At 70.5% G+C, this 22,912-nt stretch overlaps 1 protein-coding gene across 1 annotated transcript in view; it reads right to left on the bottom strand.

Moving 5' to 3' along the window:
• The window catches only part of LOC134154192 (chromodomain-helicase-DNA-binding protein 3-like), a gene marked incomplete at both ends in the record, with an annotated part of 61,940 nt that overhangs the window by 13,698 nt on the left and 25,330 nt on the right, over positions 1-22,912 (bottom strand). Inside the window, 14 exon segments of the mRNA XM_062600907.1 lie at positions 317-481; positions 1,825-1,969; positions 6,672-6,805; positions 7,556-7,641; positions 8,886-8,951; positions 10,899-11,076; positions 14,285-14,451; positions 18,458-18,593; positions 18,595-18,690; positions 20,322-20,446; positions 21,415-21,436; positions 21,438-21,533; positions 22,676-22,774; positions 22,776-22,808. Of these exon segments, the coding sequence (XP_062456891.1) occupies positions 317-481; positions 1,825-1,969; positions 6,672-6,805; positions 7,556-7,641; positions 8,886-8,951; positions 10,899-11,076; positions 14,285-14,451; positions 18,458-18,593; positions 18,595-18,690; positions 20,322-20,446; positions 21,415-21,436; positions 21,438-21,533; positions 22,676-22,774; positions 22,776-22,808 (1,548 nt within the window).

The raw sequence follows: 22,912 nt of genomic DNA, 5'->3' as shown, positions 1-22,912 counted from the left end.
CGCATCCCTGGCGTCTCCAGTGTCCCCATGTCCCCCTGCGTCCCCCCATGTCCCCCCGGTGTCCCCAGTCCCCCAGTGTCCGTGTCCCCAGTGTCCTCCCGCATCCCCGGCGTCTCCAGTGTCCCCGTGTCCCCCCATGTCCCCCCGTGTCCCCGTGTCCCCGTGTCCCCCCATGTCCCCCCGCGTCCCCGGCGTCTCCAGTGTCCCCGTGTCCCCCCGCGTCCCGGCGTCTCCAGTGTCTCCATGTCCCCCCGCGTCCCCCCGCGTCCCCCCGGTGTCCCCCGCGCGTCCCCGCGTCCCCCGCGCGTCCCCGCACCGGGCTTGAGGTGCCGGGGGTGTCGGTGCCGCTGGCCTCGGGGGTGGCGGGCGACGTCTTGGCGGCGGGCGAGGAGGCGCGCGACGAGCGCTTGGAGTCGCCGCCGGGCTCGCGCAGCCCCTCGGGCAGGCTCCAGCGCCCGTTGATGTGCTCGAACTCCTGCACCTGCCGCGGGGCCCAGGCGTCCGGCCCCTGCCCCCGCTCCACCCCCCGGCGGGGCCCAGGCGTCCGGCACCACCAACCCCGCCCCCCCACCCCGCCCCATACACACCCCCGGCGGGGCCCAGGCGTCCGGCACCACCAACCCCCCCCCACCCCGCCCTATACACACCCCAGCGGGGCCCAGGCGTCCGGCACCACCAACCCTGCCCCCCCACCCCGCCCCATACACACCCCAGCGGGGCCCAGGCGTCCCGGCACCACCAACCCTGCCCCCCCACCCCACCCCATACACACCCCCGGCGGGGCCCAGGCGTCCGGCACCACCAACCCCGCCCCCCCACCCCGCCCCATACACACCCCAGCGGGGCCCAGGCGTCCGGCGTCCGGCCCTGCCCCTGCCCCTGCCCCGCTCCACCCCCCGGCGGGGCCCAGGCGTCCGGCACCACCAACCCCGCCCCCCCACCCCGCCCCATACACACCCCCGGCGGGGCCCAGGCGTCCGGCACCACCAACCCCGCCCCCCCACCCCGCCCCATACACACCCCAGCGGGGCCCAGGCGTCCGGCGTCCGGCCCTGCCCCTGCCCCTGCCCCCGCTCCACCCCTGGCGGGGCCCAGGCGTCCGGCACCACCCCCCCCCCCCCACCCTGCCCCATACACACCCCAGCGGGGCCCAGGCGTCCGGGTGGGAGAAAGACCCCGGTAGCCGGGCTGGGGGGGGGGGCCCAGGCGTCCGGGCTGGGAGGGGGGGCCAGGCGTCCGGGCGGGAGAGGGGCCCAGGCGTCCGGGCTGGGAGGGGGGCCCAGGCGTCCGGGCAGGAGAAAGACCCCGGTAGCCGGGCTGGGGGGGGGGCCCAGGCATCCGGGCTGGGAGGGGGGGCAGGCGTCTGGGCTGGGGGGGGCCCATGCGTCCGGGTGGGAGAGAGGCCCAGGCGTCCGGGCAGGAGAAAGACCCCAGTAGCCTGGCCTGGGGGGTGGGGGGCCCAGGCGTCCGGGCTGGGGGGGGGCCCAGGCATCCGGGCGGGAGAGGGGCCCCGGTGTCCGGCCGGGAGAAAGACCCCGGTAGCTGGGCTGGGGGGGGCCCAGGCGTCCGGGCGGGAGAGGGGCCCCAGGCGTCCAGGCGGGAGAAAGACCCCAGTAAACGGGCGGGGAGAGGGGCCCAGGCGTCCGGGCTGGGAGGGCCCAGGCGTCCGGGCGGGAGAAAGACCCCAGTAAACGGGCGGGAGAGGGGCCCAGGCGTCCGGGCTGGGAGGGGCCCCGGCATCCAGGCTGGGAGGGGGGCCCAGGCGTCCGGGCTGGGAGGGGCCCCGGCGTCCGGGCTGGGGGGGGCCCAGGCGTCCGGCCTTACCTTCTTCTTGACGAGGGACATGACGCCGATGCGGGTGAGCACCTGCTGGCGCGAGAGCCCCTCGCGGGGGACGCCGTCGGCGAAGGTCTCCGAGCCGTCGGCCCCCGGCTCGCACAGGTGCCGCATGAACAGCGACACGTAGGCCCTGCGCGAGCCCGCGTCACCCGCGCCGGCCCGCACCGCCGGCCTCCCGCACCGCCGGCCAGCCCCGCACCGCACCGCCCCGCCCCGCCCCGCCGGCCAGCCCCGCACCGCCGCGCACCGCCGCCCTGCGCCGCCACACCACCCCGCACAACCGGCCAGCCCCGCACCGCCGCCCCGCACCGCCGCCGCACACCCCCACACAACCCCACACTGCCACACCACCCCGCACAACCGGCCTGCACCGCCACCGCACACCCCCATACAACCCCACACTGTCACACCACCCCGCACAACTGGCCAGCCCCACACCGCCTCCCCGCACCGCTGCCAGCCAGCACCATGCCACCACGCACCGCCGCTGCACAGCCCCACACCGCCGCCCCCGCACCGCCGCCACACACCCCCACACAGCCCCACCACCCCGCACAACCGGCCAGCCCCGCACCGCCGCCCCGCACCGCCGCCGCACACACCCCCACACAACCCCACACTGCCACACCACCCTGCACAACCGGCCAGCCCCGCACCGCCACTCCGCACCGCCGCCGGCCAGCACCGCGCCACACCGCACGCCGCTGCACAGCCCCGCACCGCCGCCCTGCGCCGCCACACCACCCCGCACAACCGGCCAGCCCGCACCCCACCGCCCCACACCGCCGCCGCACACCTCCACACCCGCCGCACACCTCCATGCCGCCGCCCTGCACCGCCACACCACCCCGCACAACTGGCCAGCCCTGCACTGCCACCCACACCACCGCGACACACGCCCACACAACCCCACGCTGCCACACCACCCGCGCCACTGCCCAGCTCTGCACCCGCTGCCGCGCACACGCCGCACAGCCCCACACCACCGCTGCACACTGCCCTGCACCACCACACAGCCTGACACCACCACACACCCCTGCACCACCACCCTGCACTGCCGCACACCCCGCACCGCCACGCACCCCCACACCGCCGCGGAGTCCTGCACCGCCGCACAGCCCCACACTGCTATGCTGCACTGCCGCCCCACACCACCACGCACCACCGTGCAGCCCAGCACACCACCACCCCGCACCCCCGCGCACCCCAGCCCCACACCACTGCACCATCGCTGTGCACCCCCGCCCCACAGTACCGCACCGCTGCCCCACACCACCACCGCCGCACCCCTACACTGCCGGCCCGCACCACCAGCCTGCACCACCACCCCACCACCACCCTGCACCCCTGCCGCACAGCCCGTGCACCGCTGTGCTCCACCGCCGCACAACACTGCACCACCAGCGCACGCCCCACGGACCCCCACACGCCGCCGCGTACCACCCGCCACCGTACACTGCCACGTACCACTGCCCCAGCACACCCTGCCACATACCGCCGCGCTGTACCACCACCGCCCCGCACTGCGGCTCCACACACCACCGCACCCCACCACGCACAGCCGCCCCACGGCACTGCCGCACCACAGGACCACCGTGCCAAGGTACCACTGTGCCACGCACAGCCGCCCCACGGCACTGCCGCACCACAGGATCGGTACCACACGAGACCCTCTCCGCCGTCAAGGTACTGCTGTGCCACAGTACAGCCGCGCCACGGACCGCTGTGCCCCGCTACCGTTGTGCCAAAGTACCACCGTGCCACAGTACAGCTGTGTGGAAGTACAGCCGTGCCACGGCGTCACGATGCCACAGTACCACCGCACCGAAGTGCAGCGCTCCGAGGTGCTGCTGTAACACTGTAGCTCCGAACCAGGGTACCACTGTGCCGCAGTACTGCCACACCACAGTGCAACTGTGCCAAGGTACCACCACCCCAAAATACCACCGTGCCACAGTACCAATGTACTAAAGTACCACTGCACCAAGGTATCACCGTGCCATACTACTGCTGTACCAAGGTACCACCATGCAAAAGTACCACTTTACCAAACTACCACCGTACCATGTCAAACTACCACTGCACCATGTCAAACTACCACCAGCGTGCCAGGGTACTGCCACACTACCACCACACTGCACCACGGTACCACTGTGCCACGGTACCGCTGCACTGCGCTACCACCACAGCACCATCACACCGCCATCACCCCCGGCCACGGCGCTGCCACGCTGTGCCACTGCCCGGCCACCGCTGTGTCACCTCTACGGTACAGCCAAGCACGCCACACCGCGCCACGGCACAACAAATCAACACGGCGTGGCCACAACAGTCTCACAGCACTACCACAGCACTACTACGACATGACACAGCCACGGCACCATCACAGCACCACCACGGCACAGCACATCAACGCGGCACGGTGTGGCAATGCCACGACACCGTCACGGCACCATCGGGGCACGACGCGCCAACGCGCCTTCACCACGGCTCCACCACGACACCGTCACGGCACTGCCACGGCCTGACACAGCACTGCGGTACGGCCACAGCAACACCGTCACGGCACCCGCCACAGCAACATGGCACACACACAGAGACACACGTGGAGGACACGTGGGGGGGACGCACGTGCCGGGACATGGGGACATGTGGCAGGGGTCCCCGGGGTCCCCCACGCTGGTGTCCCCGTCCCTGCATCAGGGGTCCCCACGGTCCCGGTGTCCCCGTCCCCATGTTGGGGTCCCTGGGGTCCCGGGATACCCATCCCGGTGTCCCCGTCCCGGTGTCAGGGTCCCCGGGGTCCCCTGCCCTGGTGTCCCCGTCCCGGGTGTCAGGGTCCCCATGGTCCAGGTGTCCCCGTCCCTGCGTTGGGGTCCCCATGGTCCCGGTGTCCCCGGCGTCCCCGGCGTCCCCGTCCCCGCGTCCGGCTGTCGCGGTCCCCGGGTCCCCAGCGCCATCAGCCAGGCCGTGTCATCACGGCGCCCGTGCTCGGGGCTGTGCGGGGCCCGGCCGGGTGCTGCCACGGCTCCGGCGTCCCCAGGGCCGGGCCCGGCCCCCCGCGGTGACGCCCTGGGGACGCCCCGGGGACGCGGCGGGGGTGGCTCTGCGCCGGCGCGAGGGGGGTCGCGGCCTCGTCCGGCCCCCAGGAAAGCCGGCGCCTCCGGGCGCTCCGCTGAGTAAGGGCTCATCACGCGGCGTGGGGGACGCGCGGGGACGCGTGGGGACGCGGGCGCAGGGACACATGGGGACATGGGGACACACATGGGGATGTGGGGCAGAGGCAGGGACGTGGGGACAGGAGGACAGAGGGACATGGGGACACCTGGGGACACCGGGACAGGGACACACAGACAGGGACGTGGGAGCTGGGGACGTGGGGACAGAGGCAGGGACGTGGGAAGACACAGGGACAGAGGGACACATCCAGGGACATGGGGACACACGGACACAGGGACACACATGGGGACACAGTGGTGCACGTGCGGCCACAGGACGTGAGGACACGGGGACGGACACGAGCGTGGGGGACGCACAGGGACATGGGGACATGTGGGGACGCAGCAGCACATACGGGGACAAGGGACACGTGGACACGCGAGGACATGACGATAAGAGACACAGGGACGCACAGGGACGTGGGGACACAGATGGGGGAACAGGACACATGCAGGGACATGGAGATCTGGGGACACGCGGACAGGGATACTCGCAGGGACGTGGGGACACACAAGGGGACAAGGGAACATCCGCGGGGACATGGGGACACAGAGCGACACGGGGACACCCACGGGGACACAAGGGGACAGACCTGAATGCACGAGAACACCCATGGGGACACGGGGACACCCATGGGGAACCCACGGGGACATGGAGACACCCACGGGGACATGGGGACACAAGGGGACATGGGGACAGACCTGAATGCACGGGAACACCCATGGGGACACCCATGGGGAACCCACGGGAACATGGAGACGCCCACGGGGACACGGGGACACACGGGGACGTGAGAACAGACCTGGAGACATGGGGACGCCCATGGAGACACCCATGGGGACATGGGGACAGACTTGGAGACATGGGGACACCCACGGGGACATGAGGACACACGTGTGGACACAGAGACACAGGGGACACTGAGACATGGAGACACCCACGGGGACACACGTGGGGACACAGAGATGCGAAGCGACACGGGGGGGACGCGAGAACAGCCCTAGAGCCACGTGGACACGCACAGGGGGCCACGGGAAGACCCGGGGACGCACCCGGAGACACGGCGACACCCACGGGGGACCTCCCCCGTGCGGATGACAGGGACATCCACGGGGCCACGGCTGTCACCAACGGGGCCATGTGGGGCCACGGCGCCACATGCGGGGCCACGGCTGCCACTCGTGGGGCCATGTGGGGCCACGCGGAGCCACGGCTGCCGCCTGCAGGGCCACACGGCACCACGCGTGGGGCCACGCGGGGCCACGGCTGCCACCCGTGGGGCCACGCGGGGCCACAGCTGCCACACGAGGGGGCACGCGGGGCCACGGCTGCCACCCGTGGGGCCACGCGGGGCCACAGCTGCCGCACACGGGGCCACACAGGGCCACGGCGTGACATGCGGGGCCACGTGGGGCCACGGCTGCCACCCGCCGGGCCACGCAGGGCCGCGTGGGGCCACGCAGGTCCCCGGCTGCCACCCACGAGGGCCCCGGCCACCCCGTGCCGGCGGTGCCGCGCTGCTGCTTTCTCCCGGGCCGCCCCCCACCCCGGCCACACGTGTGTGTCCCCCCCCCAGTCCCCCCGGCCACGCGTGGCCCCGCCACGTCACCCACTTGAACTCCTTCTCGGTCTTGCCGCGCAGGTCGCGCACGAGCCACTGCGACGTGAAGGCGTCCTGGGGCGGCATCCCCCAGCGCATCACCGCGTTCAGGAAGGCCTTGCGCTGGCGCGTGTTGAACCCCAGCACCTGCCACGGCACCGGGGGGTGGAGGGGGGGGTCAGGGGGCCCAGGCGTCCGGGCACAGCACCCCCACATCCCCCTCCCCAGCGGGGCCCAGGCGTCCGGGCAGCCACCCCCCCCCACCACACACCGCCTTGCGCTGGCGCGTGTTGAACCCCAGCACCTGCCACGGCACCGGGGGGTGGGGGGGGGGTCAGGGGGCCCAGGCGTCCGGGCACGGCACCCCCACATCCCCCTCCCCAGCAGGGCCCAGGCGTCCGGGCAGTCACCCCCCCCCACCACACACCGCCTTGCGCTGGCGCGTGTTGAACCCCAGCACCTGCCACGGCACCGGGGGGTGGGGGGGGGGGTCAGGGGGCCCAGGCGTCCGGGCACGGCACCCCCACATCCCCCTCCCCAGCAGGGCCCAGGCGTCCGGGCAGTCACCCCCCCCCACCACACACCGCCTTGCGCTGGCGCGTGTTGAACCCCAGCACCTGCCACGGCACCGGGGGGTGGGGGGGGGTCAGGGGGCCCAGGCGTCCGGGCACGGCACCCCCACATCCCCCTCCCCAGCAGGGCCCAGGCGTCCGGGCAGCCCCCCCCCCCCCCACCGCCTTGAACCCCAGCACCTGCCGTCACACCGGGGGGGGGGGAGGGAGGGGGGTGTCAGGGGGCCCAGGCGTCCGGGCAGGGCCCAGGCGTCCGGGCACCCCCTTCCCCCCTGCGCCGGGGCCCAGGCGTCCGGGCGGGGCCCAGGCGTCCGGGCGGCCTCACCTCGATGTTGCCGCCGACGCGGGCCAGCAGCGGGGGCAGCGGTTTGTCCTTCTCGTTGCGCAGCTGCCGCTTGGACTGGCGCCGGCCTGGGGACAGCGGGCGCCGGGGTCACGCCGGGGCCACGGCCACCGCCACGGCCACCACCACCGCCACCTCCACAGCCACCGCGACGGCCATGGCCATGGCCACCACCACCGCCGGGGCCACCGCCACGGCCACGGCCACCGCCACGGCCACAGCATGGCCACTGCCACCGTCACCTCCACAGCGACCGCGACGGCCATGGCCATGGCCACCACCGCCGCCCGGGCTACCGCCACGGCCACGGCCACCGCCACAGCCACGGCCACCACCATGGCCACGGCCACCGCCACGGCCACCGCCACGGCCACCACCACGGCCGCCCCTCGTGCCACCCTAGGGCCCGTGGGATGCCCCTTGGGGCAGCCCAGGGCCTCTGTGCCACCCTCCGTGCCACCTCAGAGCCTCTGTGCCACCCCTGTGCCACGCTCCGTGACACCCCACAGCCTCCGTGTCACCTCTGTACCACCTCCCGTGACACTCCAGGGTCCCCAGGCCACCTTCATGCCACCCCGTGACACCCCAGAGCCTCCGTGCCACCCCTGTGACACTCCAGGGTCCCCAGGCCACTTCGTGTCACCCTGTGTCACTCCAGAGCCTCTGTGCCACCTCCGTGCCACCCCCTGTGACACTCCAAGGTCCCCAGGCCAGCCCTGGACCCCTATGTCAACCCCATGCCACCCCCTGTGACACCCCCTGTGACACTCCAGGGTCTCCAGGCCAGCCCTGGACCCCTATGTCACCCCCATGCCACCCCCTGTGACACCCCCCAGCCTCTGTGCCACCCTCATGCCACCCCAGAGCCTCCATGTCACGCTTGTGACACTCCAGGGCCCCCGAGCCAGCCCCGGGCCACCTCTGCACCACTCCTCGTGACACTCCTCGTGCCATCCCAGACCCCTATAAACCACCTTGGGGACATCGAGGACACCGAGGGGGTCAAGAAAGGTGACGCAGGGGACGCAGGGGACGCCGGAGACACGGAGCAGGACACAGGGGTCACGGAGGGCGCACAGGGGTCACAGAGGGTGACGCAGGGGACAGGGGAGGTGACACGGGACGCGAGACACCAAGGACAACCGAGGTGAAGCGTGACACCGAAGGGACACGGGGGACACAGAGGGGACCCGGGGGGGACACGGAGGGGACCCGGGGGAGGGGAGACACGGGGGGGGGGGACACGGGGGACACGGAGGGGACACAGGGGAGAGGGGACACGGGGGGGACACGTGGGGGGGGACACACTCACCCTCCGGCCGCTCATCGAAGTCCTCGTCCTCCTCCTCGGAGCCCACCGAGTACTCGGACTGGTTGTCTGCGGGACGAGGACACCCGTTGGCACGGGGACCGCGCTCCTCCCAGTGCTTCCAGTGCCCACCCGACACCATCCCAGTGCTCCCAGTGCCCCCCTGACACCATCCCAGTGCTTCCCAGTGCTCCCAGTGCCCACCTTGGTCCTCCTGGGCGGCGTCGTTGTAGTTGACCTGCTTGCGCACCCGCTTGCCCTTGCCCAGGTTGCGCGCCAGCTCCTCCCAGTGCCTCCTAGGCACCATCCCAGTGCTCCCAGTGCCCCCTGGGCACCACCCCAGTGCTTCCCAGTGCTCCAGTGCCCACCTTGGTCCTCCTGGGCGGCGGCGTTGTAGTTGACCTGCTTGCGCACCCGCTTGCCCTTGCCCAGGTTGCGCGCCAGCTCCTCCCAGTGCCTCCTAGGCACCATCCCAGTGCTCCCAGTGCCCCCTGGGCACCACCCCAGTGCTTCCCAGTGCTCCCAGTGCCCACCTTGGTCCTCCTGGGCGGCGGCGTTGTAGTTGACCTGCTTGCGCACCCGCTTGCCCTTGCCCAGGTTGCGCGCCAGCTCCTCCCAGTGCCTCCTAGGCACCATCCTGGTGCTCCCAGTGCCCCCTGGGCACCATCCCAGTGCTTCCCAGTGCTCCCAGTGCCCACCTTGGTCCTCCTGGCGGTGTCGTTGTAGTTGACCTGCTTGCGCACCCGCTTGCCCTTGCCCAGGTTGCGCGCCAGCTCCTCCCAGTGCCTCCTAGGCACCATCCCAGTGCTCCCAGTGCCCCCTGGGCACCACCCCAGTGCTTCCCAGTGCTCCCAGTGCCCACCTTGGTCCTCCTGGGCGGCGGCGTTGTAGTTGACCTGCTTGCGCACCCGCTTGCCCTTGCCCAGGTTGCGCGCCAGCTCCTCCCAGTGCCTCCTAGGCACCATCCCGGTGCTCCCAGTGCCCCCTGGGCACCACCCCAGTGCTTCCCAGTGCTCCCAGTGCCCACCTTGGTCCTCCTGGGCGGCGGCGTTGTAGTTGACCTGCTTGCGCACCTGCTTGCCCTTGCCCAGGTTGCGCGCCAGCTCCTCCCAGTGCCTCCTAGGCACCATCCCAGTGCTCCCAGTGCCCCTGGGCACCACCCCAGTGCTTCCCAGTGCTCCCAGTGCCCACCTTGGTCCTCCTGGGCGGCGGCGTTGTAGTTGACCTGCTTGCGCACCCGCTTGCCCTTGCCCAGGTTGCGCGCCAGCTCCTCCCAGTGCCTCCTAGGCACCATCCCAGTGCTCCCAGTGCCCCCTGGGCACCACCCCAGTGCTTCCCAGTGCTCCCAGTGCCCACCTTGGTCCTCCTGGGCGGCGTCGTTGTAGTTGACCTGCTTGCGCACCCGCTTGCCCTTGCCCAGGTTGCGCGCCAGCTCCTCCCAGTGCCTCCTAGGCACCATCCTGGTGCTCCCAGTGCCCCCTGGGCACCATCCCAGTGCTTCCCAGTGCTCCCAGTGCCCACCTTGGTCCTCCTGGGCGGTGTCGTTGTAGTTGACCTGCTTGCGCACCCGCTTGCCCTTGCCCAGGTTGCGCGCCAGCTCCTCCCAGTGCCTCCTAGGCACCATCCCAGTGCTCCCAGTGCCCCCTGGGCACCACCCCAGTGCTTCCCAGTGCTCCCAGTGCCCACCTTGGTCCTCCTGGGCGGCGGCGTTGTAGTTGACCTGCTTGCGCACCCGCTTGCCCTTGCCCAGGTTGCGCGCCAGCTCCTCCCAGTGCCTCCTAGGCACCATCCCGGTGCTCCCAGTGCCCCCTGGGCACCACCCCAGTGCTTCCCAGTGCTCCCAGTGCCCACCTTGGTCCTCCTGGGCGGCGGCGTTGTAGTTGACCTGCTTGCGCACCTGCTTGCCCTTGCCCAGGTTGCGCGCCAGCTCCTCCCAGTGCCTCCTAGGCACCATCCCAGTGCTCCCAGTGCCCCCTGGGCACCATCCCAGTGCTTCCCAGTGCTCCCAGTGCCCACCTTGGTCCTCCTGGGCGGCGTCGTTGTAGTTGACCTGCTTGCGCACCCGCTTGCCCTTGCCCAGGTTGCGCGCCAGGTCCTCCTGCTGCTGCTCGTAGTGGTGCCGCAGCAGCTTCTCCCAGTAGTCGGGGTCGACGTTCTCCTCCTGCTTGATGATCTCCCGCTCGATCTCCTCGATCTGCCGGGCACAAGGGCGGCGTCGGCACCCGCGGGGCGGCCCCGGCGCCTCCGGCTGCACCCGGCTCCGTCGCGCCCAGCTTCATCGCCTCCACCTCCATCGCCCCATCGTTCCTGCTTCCACCACCCGACCACCTCGAGCTCCGTCGCTCCACCAGCCTCGGCTCCGTCACCCCATCATCTCCATCGCCCCATCGTCCCTGCTTCCACCACCCGGCCACCTCGAGCTCCATCGCTCCACCAGCCTCGGCTCCGTCACCCCATCATCTCCATCGCCCCATCGTCCCTGCTTCCACCACCCGGCCACCTCGAGCTCCATCGCTCCACCAGCCTCGGCTCCGTCACCCCATCATCTCCATCGCCCCATCGTCCCTGCTTCCACCACCCGGCCACCTCGAGCTCCATCGCTCCACCAGCCTCGGCTCCATCGCTCCGTCACCCCATCATCTCCATCGCCCCATCGTCCCTGCTTCCACCACCCGGCCACCTCGAGCTCCATCGCTCCACCAGCCTCGGCTCCGTCACCCCATCATCTCCATCGCCCCATCGTCCCTGCTTCCATCACCCGGCCACCTCGAGCTCCGTCGCTCCACCAGCCTCGGCTCCGTCACCCCGTCATCTCCATCGCCCCATCGTCCCTGCTTCCACCACCCGGCCACCTCGAGCTCCGTCGCTCCACCAGCCTCGGCTCCGTCACCCCATCATCTCCATCGCCCCATCGTCCCTGCTTCCACCACCCGGCCACCTCGAGCTCCATCGCTCCACCAGCCTCGGCTCCGTCACCCCATCATCTCCATCGCCCCATCGTCCCTGCTTCCACCACCCGGCCACCTCGAGCTCCATCGCTCCACCAGCCTCGGCTCCATCGCTCCGTCACCCCATCATCTCCATCGCCCCATCGTCCCTGCTTCCACCACCCGGCCACCTCGAGCTCCATCGCTCCACCAGCCTCGGCTCCGTCACCCCATCATCTCCATCGCCCCATCGTCCCTGCTTCCATCACCCGGCCACCTCGAGCTCCATCGCTCCACCAGCCTCGGCTCCGTCACCCCATCATCTCCATCGCCCCATCGTCCCTGCTTCCATCACCCGGCCACCTCGAGCTCCATCGCTCCACCAGCCTCGGCTCCGTCACCCCATCATCTCCATCGCCCCATCGTCCCTGCTTCCACCACCCGACCACCTCGAGCTCCGTTGCTCCACCAGCCTCGGCTCCGTCACCCCATCATCTCCATCGCCCCATCGTCCCTGCTTCCACCACCCGGCCACCTCGAGCTCCATCGCTCCACCAGCCTCGGCTCCGTCACCCCATCATCTCCATCGCCCCATCGTCCCTGCTTCCATCACCCGGCCACCTCGAGCTCCATCGCTCCACCAGCCTCGGCTCCGTCACCCCATCATCTCCATCGCCCCATCGTCCCTGCTTCCACCACCCGGCCACCTCGAGCTCCGTCGCTCCACCAGCCTCGGCTCCGTCACCCCATCATCTCCATCGCCCCATCGTCCCTGCTTCCATCACCCGGCCACCTCGAGCTCCATCGCTCCATCAGCCTCAGCTCCATCGCTCCGTCACCCCATCATCTCCATCGCCCCATCGTCCCTGCCTCCATTACCCGACCACTTCTGCCTTCGTCACCCGACCACCTCGAGCTCCATCGCTCCACCAGCCTCGGCTCCACCGCTCCGTCACCCCGTCATCTCCACCTCTATCGCTCCATCATCCCTGCTTCCATCACCCGACCACCTCCAACTCCATCGCTCCACCAGCCTCTGCTCCATCGCTCCGTCACCATCATCTCCACCTTCATCGCCCCATCATCCCTCCTTCTGTCACCTGACCACCTCCTGCTCCATCACCGCATTGCCCCAGCTCCATTGCTCCAGCAGCCTCAGCTCCACCACTCTGTCACCCTGTCATCTTCACCTCCAGCTCTCCATCATCCCTGCTTCCATCACCTGACCACCTCCAGCTCCATCACCCCATCGCCCTCAGCTCCATCGCTCCACCAGCCTCGGCTCCATCGCTCCATCACCGCGTCATTTCCACCTAAATCGCTCCATCATCCCTGCTTCCATCACCTGACCACCTCCAGCTCCATCACCCCATCGCCCCCAGCTCCGTCGCTCCAGCAGCCTCAGCTCCACCGCTCCGTCACCCCGTCATCTCCACCTCCATCGCCCCATCATCCCTGCTTCCACCACCTGACCACCTCCAGCTCCATCACCCCATCGCCCCCGGCTCCGTCGCTCCACCAGCCTCGGCTCCACCGCTCCATCACCCCGTCATCTCCACCTCCATCGCCCCATCATCCCTGCTTCCATCACCTGACCACCTCCTGCTCCATCACCCCATCGCCCCCAGCTCCATCGCTCCAGCAGCCTCAGCTCCACCGCTCCGTCACCCCGTCATCTCCACCTCCATCGCCCCATCATCCCTGCTTCCACCACCTGACCACCTCCAGCTCCATCACCCCATCGCCCCCAGCTCCATCGCTCCATCAGCCTCGGCTCCACCGCTCCGTCACCCTGTCATCTCCACCTCCATCGCCCCATCATCCCTGCTTCTACCACCATCACCTCCATCACCCCATGATCTCCACCTCTACCACCCCATCATCCCTGCTTCCATCACCCCATCACCTGAGGCTCCATCACCCGAAGCGCCATCGCCCCATCATCTCCAGTTCCATCACTGCAGCTCCATCACTCCACCACTCCCAGTTCCGTAACTACCAGCTCCATCACCCCATCATCCCTGGCTCCATCACCCCATCATCTGAAGCTCCATCTCTCCTAAGTGCATCGCCCCAGGTCCATCACCCCATCACCCCCCCAGCTCCATTGCCTCCAGCTCCATCACCCCATCATCCCTGGCTCCATCACCATCAGCTCCATCACTCCCAGCTCTATCACCCCCAACTCCATCATCTTCAGCTCCATCACCCCATCATCCCTGGCTCCATCGCCCCCATCTCCATCATCTTCAGCTCCATGACCCCATCACCCCCAGCTCCATCACCCCCGGCTCTGTCACCCTCAGCTCCACCATCTTCAGCCTCATCACCCCAACTCCACCATCTTCAGCTCCATTACTCCATCACTCCTACCACCCCCGGCTCTGTCACCCCCAGCTCCATCACCCCATCGCCCCCGGCTCCGTCACCCCGTTGCCCTCGGCTCCGCGCCCCGTCCCCGCCGCGGGCGCCCACCTTGTCCTCCTCGCGCACGACGTACTGGGCCACCTTGAAGGAGCTGAGATACTCGTTCATGTTCTGCACGTCGGCGTCGTCGGTGGCGTCCTGGTTGCGGTCGAGGAGCCGGGCGATGGCCTCGTTGTCGTAGTGGATCACGCTGCTGTCCTCCTCCTTGTTCTCCCCTGCGCCGCCCCCGCCCGTGAGCCGGCACCGCGGCACGCCGGCACCGCGGCACGCCGCGCCACGGCCACGCCAACGCCGCCCGCCGCCGTGCCCCCGCCGCGCGCTGCCGCCGTCCGCGCGAGCCATCGCGCCACGGCCACGGCCTCGCACGCCTCGAGATGGCCTGGCGCGGCCCCGCGTGCCCCACCGTGGCTGCGTGTGAACCAGTGTGGCCCAGTACGGCCCAACACGGTCCCCAAATGACCCCAACGTGGCCTCCTGTGTCCCAACACGGCCCTACGTGCCCCAACGTGGCCCCAATGTGGCCTCGTACGTCTCAGCATGGCCCAACACGGCCCCACACACCCCAACGTTGCCCCAACGTGGCCTCCTGTGTCCCAACACGGCCCTATGCGCCCCGTGGCCCCAACGTGGCCTTGTGTGGCCCAACACGGCCCAGCACAGCCCAAAGTGGCACCAGCACGGCCCCACGTGCCCCAACATGGCCCCAACGTGGCCTCACATGGCCCAACACGGCCCAGCATGGCCCAACACAGTTCCACGTGCCCCAGCATGACCCCACTGTGACCTCGTGAGGCCCAACACAGCCCAGCATGGCCCAACACGGTCTTACATGTCCCAACACCACCCCAACGTCGTCTTTTGTGTCCTGACACGGGCTAGCATGGCCCCACACGGCTCCACATGCCCCAACGTGGCTTCGTGTGGCCCAACATGGCCCCACACGTCTCAACATGCCCCTAGCACAGCCCCACATGCCCCACCATGGCTCCAATGTGGCCTCACGTGGCCCAACATGGCCCAGCACAACTCCACACGCCCCAGCGTGGCCCCAATGTGGCCTCGTGCGGCCCAACATGGCTCCACACGTCCCAACATGGGCCTAGCACAGCCCCACATGCCCCAACACGGCTCCAGTGTGGCCTCACGTGGCCCAACACAGCCCAGCATGGCCCAGCACGACTCCACACGCCCCAGCGTGGCCCCAATGTGGCCTCATGTGGCCCAACATGGCTCCACACGTCCCAACATGGGCCTAGCACAGCCCCACATGCCCCAACACAGTTCCAATGTGGCTTCACGTGGCCCAACACAGCCCAGCATGGCCCAGCACGACTCCACACGCCCCAGCGTGGCCCCAATGTGGCCTCATGTGGCCCAACATGGCTCCACACGTCCCAACATGGGCCTAGCACAGCCCCACATGCCCCAACACGGCTCCAGTGTGGCCTCACGTGGCCCAACACAGCCCAGCATGGCCCAGCACGACTCCACACGCCCCAGCGTGGCCCCATTGTGGCCTCATGTGGCCCAACATGGCTCCACACGTCCCAACATGGGCCTAGCACAGCCCAACATACCCCAACATGGCTCCAATGTGGCCTCACGTGGCCCAACATGGCCCAGCATGACTCCACACGCCCCAGCGTGGCCCCAATGTGGCCTTGTGCGGCCCAACATGGCTCCACATGTCCCAACATGCACCTAGCACAGCCCAACATGCCCCAACACGGCTCCAGTGTGGCCTCACGTGGCCCAACACAGCCCAGCATGGCCCAGCACAACTCCACATGCCCCAGCGTGGCCCCATTGTGGCCTCATGTGGCCCAACATGGCTCCACACGTCCCAACATGGGCCTAGCACAGCCCCACATGCCCCAACACGGCTCCAGTGTGGCCTCACGTGGCCCAACACAGCCCAGCATGGCCCAGCACGACTCCACACGCCCCAGCGTGGCCCCAATGTGGCCTCATGTGGCCCAACATGGCTCCACACATCCCAACATGGGCCTAGCACAGCCCCACATGCCCCAACACAGTTCCAATGTGGCTTCACGTGGCCCAACACAGCCCAGCATGGCCCCACATGCCCCAACGTGGCCCCAGCATGGCTTCAACTGTATCTTTGCATGGCCCAACATTGCCCAACCTGGTCTCACGTGTCCCAACGTGGCCCCAACATGTTCTCAAGTGTCCCAACATGGCTTCACGCACCCAACACAGTCTCACATGCCCCAACACGGTCTCACACGCCCCAGCGCACACTTCCACACACAAACACGGTCTGAACCGCCCCACGCGGTCTCATGTGCCCCACCACGGCCCCAACGCGGCCCCATGCACCCATCATGGTCTCACAGGCCCCAGTGCAGTCTGACGGGCTCCGGCATGGTCCAATGTGTCCCGGCACGGTCTCACGTGCTCCAACATGGTCTCACGCACCCCGGCACAGCCCGACACGGTCCAACGTGCCCCAGCACGGTCTCACGTGCTCCAACATGGTCTCACGCACCCCGGCACAGCCCGACACGGTCCAACGTGCCCCAACACGGTCTCACGTGCTCCAACATGGTCTCACGCACCCCGGCACAGCCCGACACGGTCCAACGTGCCCCAGCACGGTCTCACGTGCTCCAACATGGTCTCACGCACCCCGGCACAGCCCGACACGGTCCAACGTGCCCCAGCACGGTCTCACGTGCTCCAACATGGTCTCACGCACCCCGGCACAGCCCGACACGGTCCAACGTGCCCCAGCACGGTCTCACGTGCTCCAACATGGTCTCACGCACCCCGGCACAGCCCGACACGGTCCAACGTGCCCCAGCACGGTCTCACGTGCTCCAACATGGTCTCACGCGCCCCCGGCACAGCCCGACATGGTCCAACGTGCCCCAACACGGTCTCACGTGCTCCAACATGGTCTCACGCACCCCGGCACAGCCCGACACGGTCCAACGTGCCCCAACACAGTCTCACGTGCTCCAACATGGTCTCACGCACCCCGGCACAGCCCGACACGGTCCAACGTGCCCCAGCACGGTCTCACGTGCTCCAACATGGTCTCACGCGCCCCGGCACAGCCCGACACGGTCCAACGTGCCCCAACATGGTCTCACGTGCTCCAACATGGTCTCACATGCCCCGGCACGGTGTGATGTGCCCCAACACGGTTCGCACGGTCCAACGTGCCCCGGCATGGTCCGACACATTCCAGCACGGCCTCATGCACCTTGGCACGGTCCAGCGTGCCCCGGCACAGCCTCATGCACCCTGGCACGGTCCGACGTGCCCCGGCCTGGCCTCGTGCACCCCGGCAGAGTCCAACGCATCCCAGCACGGTCCAATGTGCCCCAACATGGCCTTGTGCACGCCAGCATGGTCCGACACACCCTGGCACGGTCCGACACGTGTCGGCACGGCCTCGTGCACCCCGGCGCAGTCCAACACACCCCAGCACGGTCCGACGTGTGCCAGCACGGCCTCGTGCACCCCAGCATGATCCGATGCGCCCTGACACAGTCCGACGCGTCCCGGCACGGTCCAACATGCCCCGGCACGGACTCCTGCGTGCTGGCACAGTCCAACGTGCCCCGGCACAGTCCAATGCGTGCCAGCACGGCCTCGTGCACCCCGGCACGCTCTGACGCATCCCAGTATGCTCTCGTACACCCCAGCACGATCCGATGCACCCCGCCACACTCCGATACACCCCGGCACGATCTCATGCACCCCGGCACGGTCCAACATACCCCGGGACAGTCCGACACGTGCCGGCACGGCCTCGTGCACCCCGGCACGGTCTGACACGTGCCGGCACGGTCTCGTGCACCCCAGCACAGTCCAACACACCCCGGGACGGTCCGACACGGCACGGCCTCATGCACCCCAGCACGATCCGACACACCCCAGCACGGTCCGACACACCCTGGCACGGCCTTGTACAGCCCGGCACGGTCCGCCGCGCCCCGGCACGGCCTCGTGCACCCAAACACAGTCCGCCGCAACCTGGCACAGCCTCGTGCACCCCGGCACGGTCCGCCGCACCCCGGCACGGCCTCGTGCAGCCAAACGCACTCCGACACACCCTGGCACGGCCTCGTGCACCCCGGCACGGTCCGCCGCGCCCCGGCACGGCCTCGTGCACACAAACGCAGTCCTACGCACCCCGGCACGGCCTCGTGCACCCCGGCACGGTCCGCCGTGCCCCGCGCGGCGCCTCACCCTCGTTCTCGTCCTTGAAGAGCTCCTCGGTGCCGAACTTGAGGATGTCGTCGAGCTCCTGCTTGGACATGCTGCCGGCCTTGGAGCCGAGGCCCGGGCGCACCACCAGGTGCGTGAGCATCATCTTGCGCTTGGCCCACCTGGGTGATGCGCTCCTCCACCGAGGCCCGCGTCACGAAGCGGTAGATCATCACCTTGTTGGCCTGGCCGATGCGGTGCGCCCGGCTGAAGGCCTGCGGCACGGGGACGCCGGTGGGCACGGGGATGGTGGGAGGGGAGCGGGGGGGGGCGGCTGTGCTGGGACGTTGCGGGGAGGTGGGGGGATGCGGCTGCGTGGGGGCGCCGAGGGTTACGGGGACGTGGCTGTGCCAGGACACGGCGCGTGGCAGGCACCGGGGGGCACGTGGGGACGTGGCTGTGTGGGGGTGCCAGCGGGCACAGGGACGCCGGGGGGCACGGGGACGCGGAGGACGCGCGCCGGGACGCGGCTGCACCAGGACGTCGCGGGGAGACGTGGCTGCGTGGGGGTGCCGGTGGGCACGGGGACGCCGGGGGGTACGGAGACGTGGGCTGCGCCGGGACGTGGGCGCGTGGGGGGATGCCGGGGGGGGACGTGGCTGCGTGGGGGTGCTGTGGGCACGGGGACGCCGGGGGGTACGGAGACGTGGGCTGTGCCAGGACGTGGGCGCGTGGGGGGATGCCGGGGGGGTTGTGGCTGCGTGGGGGGTGCCGGTGGGCACGGGGACGCCGGGGGTACGGAGAGACGTGGCTGCGCCGGGACGTGGGCGCGTGGGGGGACGCCAGGGGGGACGTGGCTGCGTGGGGGGTGCCGGTGGGCACGGGGACGCCGGGGGGTACGGAGACGTGGCTGCGCCGGGACGTGGGCGCGTGGGGGACGCCAGGGGGGTCGTGGCTGCGTGGGGGTGCCGGTGGGCACGGGGACGCCGGGGGTACGGAGACGTGGCTGCGCCGGGACGTGGGCGCGTGGGGGGACGCCAGGGGGGACGTGGCTGCGTGGGGGGTGCCCGTGGGCACGGGGACGCCGGGGGGGTACGGAGACGTGGCTGCGCCGGGACGTGGCGCGTGGGGGGACGCCAGGGGGGGACGTGGCTGCGTGGGGGTGCCGGTGGGCACGGGGACGCCGGGGGGTACGGAGACGTGGCTGCGCCGGGACGTGGGCGCGTGGGGGGACGCCAGGGGGACGTGGCTGCGTGGGGGTGCCGGTGGGCACGGGGACGCCGGGGGTACGGAGACGTGGCTGCGCCGGGACGTGGCGCGTGGGGGACGCCAGGGGGGACGTGGCTGCGTGGGGTTGCCCGTGGGCACGGGGACGCCGGGGGGGTACGGAGACGTGGCTGCGCAGGGACGTGGGCGCGTGGGGGGACGCCAGGGGGGACGTGGCTGCGTGGGGGTGCCGGTGGGCACGGGGGACGCCGGGGGGTACGGAGACGTGGCTGCGCCGGGACGTGGGCGCGTGGGGGGGATGCCGGGGGGGTTGTGGCTGCGTGGGGGGTGCCGGGGGCACGGGGATGCTGGGGGGGGAGGCATGCGGGGACGCCGCGGGGGGGCGACGCAGCGGCGTGGGGGGTGCTGGCGGGCACGGGGACGCTGGGGGGGAGGGCACGCGGGGACACGGGCGCGTGGGGACACCGCGGGGTGGGGGGGCGCGGCTGCGTGGGGTTGCCGGCGGGCACGGGGACGCCGTGGGGGGGGGCATGCGGGGACGCCGCGGGTGGGGGGCGCACGGGGTCGCGGCTGCGCCGGGACGTTGCCGAGGACGAGACCGCAGGGGGCCGCGGGTGCGGGGCGGGGGGGGACCGGGGGGGGGGGGTTGGCCCGTGGGCACCCACGGGCGCGGGGGCACCTGGATGTCGTTGTGGGGGTTCCAGTCGGAGTCGAAGATGACGACGGTGTCGGCCGTGGCCAGGTTGATGCCGAGGCCGCCGGCCCGCGTCGACAGCAGGAAGCAGAACTGCTGCGCGCCGGGCGCTGCGGCGGGCGCCGCGTCAGCACCCACGGGTGCCCCGGGGCGCCCCGGGGGGTGCGGGTGCCCCCCCCCCCCCCGAATCGCCCCCCCTGTTGCCTCCCCAAACCGCTCCAGGGTGAAGCAGGGCACCCGCGGGGGGTGCCGGCGCCCCTCTAAAACGGCCCCGTTTGCACCCCTCTAAGTGCCCCCTCGGGACGTCAGGGCACCCGAGGGTGCGGGCGCCCCCCTAAACGCCCCAGTTTGCACACCCCCAAACTGCTCTTGGGTGCGTCAGGGCACCTAGGGGTGCGGGTGCCCCCCAAAATGCCCCCGACTGATCCCCCTAACTGCCCCTCAGTACGCCAGGTTGCCCAGGGGTGCGGATGCCCCCCAAAACACCCCCGTTTGCACCCCGTAACTGCTCTTGGGTGCATCAGGGCGCCCAGGGGTGCGGGTGCCCCCCCAAAACGCCCCCATTTGCATCCCCTAACTGCTCTTGGGTGCATCAGGGCACCCACGGGTGCAGGTGCTCCCCAAAATGCCCCCAGCTGAACCCCCAAACTGCCCCTTAGTACGTCAGGGTACCCAAGGGTGCAGAAGCCCCTCCCAAAACACCCCTGGTTGCACCCCCCAAACCACTCCAGGGTGCATCAGGGCACCCAAGGGTGCAGGAGCCCCCCCAAAACACCCCATTGCACCCCCCAAACCACTCCCAGGTGTGCCACGATACCCAGGGGTGCAGGTACCCCCCAAAACGCCGCCGGTTGCACCCCGAAACTGCCCCTGGGTGCGGCACGCCACCCTTGGGTGCTGGTGCCCCCATAAACCACCCCCTCTGCCCCCCCGCTCATCCCCTCCTGCTCCCCCCAGGGCACCCATGGGTGCCAGATTCCTGAGAAAGTCCCCCCAAAAGCACCCTGCCTGCCGGCGGCCCGGGGGCCGTCCGAGCACCCAGGGGGTGGCGGCAGCGCCCGGACGCCTGGGCCCCTACCGTTGAAGCGGTCGATGGCCTCCCTGGCGCAGGGCGCCGGTGATGCCGCCGTCGATGCGCTCGTACTTGTAGCCCTCGTAGTCGAGGAAATCCTCGAGCAGGTCGAGCATCTTGGTCATCTGCGGGGGGGCGCAACAGCTCGCACCCGCAGCACCCATGGGTGCCGGGGCGCCCCACTCCGCCGCGCGGCCGCTGGTTTTACTGGGAGCACCCATGGGGGTCCGGATGCCCCGCTCCACTGCAGAGCCCGCTGGTTCTACTGGGAGCACCCACAGGTGCCGGGGTGCCCCGCTCTGCTGCTGGTTCTACTGGGAGCACCCACGGGGGCCGGGGTACCCCGTTCCGCTGCGGGGCCGCTGGTTCTACTGGGAGCACCCATGGGTGCCGGGGCGCCCCGCTCCGCTGCAGGGCCGCTGGTTATACTGGAAGCACCCATGGGGGTCGGGGTTTCCCCGCTCTGCTGCTGGTTATACTGAGAGCACCCGTGGGGGTCGGGGTGTCCTGCTCCACCGCGGGGCTGCTGGTTCTACTGGGAGCACCCATGGGGGCCGGGGTGCCCCGCTCTTCCGCTGGTTCTACTGGGAGCACCCACGGGTGCTTGGAGCGCCCGGTTCTGGGACGGGGCTGCTGGTTATACTGTGAGCACCCACGGGTGTGGGAGGATTGCTGGTGGTCCCCGGGGGTCTCCGTGCCGGGCACCCTTGGGTGCTGACCTGGGAGAAGATGAGCACCCGGTGGCCCTGGAGAGCATGTGGCTCCCTCAGGGGGGCCCCTGGGGGCTCTGCGGGTCCCCGGGGGTGTGTGTGGGGTCCCCGGGTGGGGGTCTCCGTGCCGGGGCACCCTTGGGTGCTGACCTGGGAGAAGATGAGCACCCCGGTGGCCATGGAGAGCATGTGGCTCCCTCAGGGGGGCCCCTGGGGGCGTAGGGGGGACCCCCAGGGTGGGGGTCTCCGTGCTGGGGCACCCTTGGGTGCTGACCTGGGAGAAGATGAGCACCCGGTGGCCCTGGAGAGCATGTGGCTCCCTCAGGGGGGCCCCTGGGGGCTCTGTGGGTCCCTGGGGGCATAGGGGGGACCCCAGGGTGGGGGTCTCCGTGCTGGGGCACCCTTGGGTGCTGACCTGGGAGAAGATGAGCACCCGGTGGCCCTGGAGAGCATGTGGCTCCCTCAGGGGGGCCCCTGGGGGCTCTGTGGGTCCCTGGGGCATAGGGGGGACCCCAGGGTGGGGGGTCTCCGTGCTGGGGCACCCTTGGGGTGCTGACCTGGGAGAAGATGAGCACCCGGTGGCCCTGCTCCTTGAGCTTCCGCAGCATCTTCTGCAGCAGCAGCAGCTTCCCCGAGGCCTTGATCAGCGCCCCCCCCCTCGTAGGCGCCGCTCGGCAGCTTCGGGGACTCCTGCGGGGGAGGGGAGGGGGGGGAGGGGTCAGCGCCACCCCTGACCCCAGCGCGACCCCCATGGGTCCCCGGACCTCCCCGCAGTCGGGTCCCCCCGAGGCCCC

Source organism: Rhea pennata, unplaced genomic scaffold (genome assembly GCF_028389875.1).
Source record: "Rhea pennata isolate bPtePen1 unplaced genomic scaffold, bPtePen1.pri scaffold_152, whole genome shotgun sequence".
Taxonomy (NCBI): Eukaryota; Metazoa; Chordata; class Aves; order Rheiformes; family Rheidae; genus Rhea; species Rhea pennata.
The sequence above is the reverse complement of the archived record's forward strand: the minus strand, read 5'-3'. Positions and strand labels throughout refer to the sequence as shown.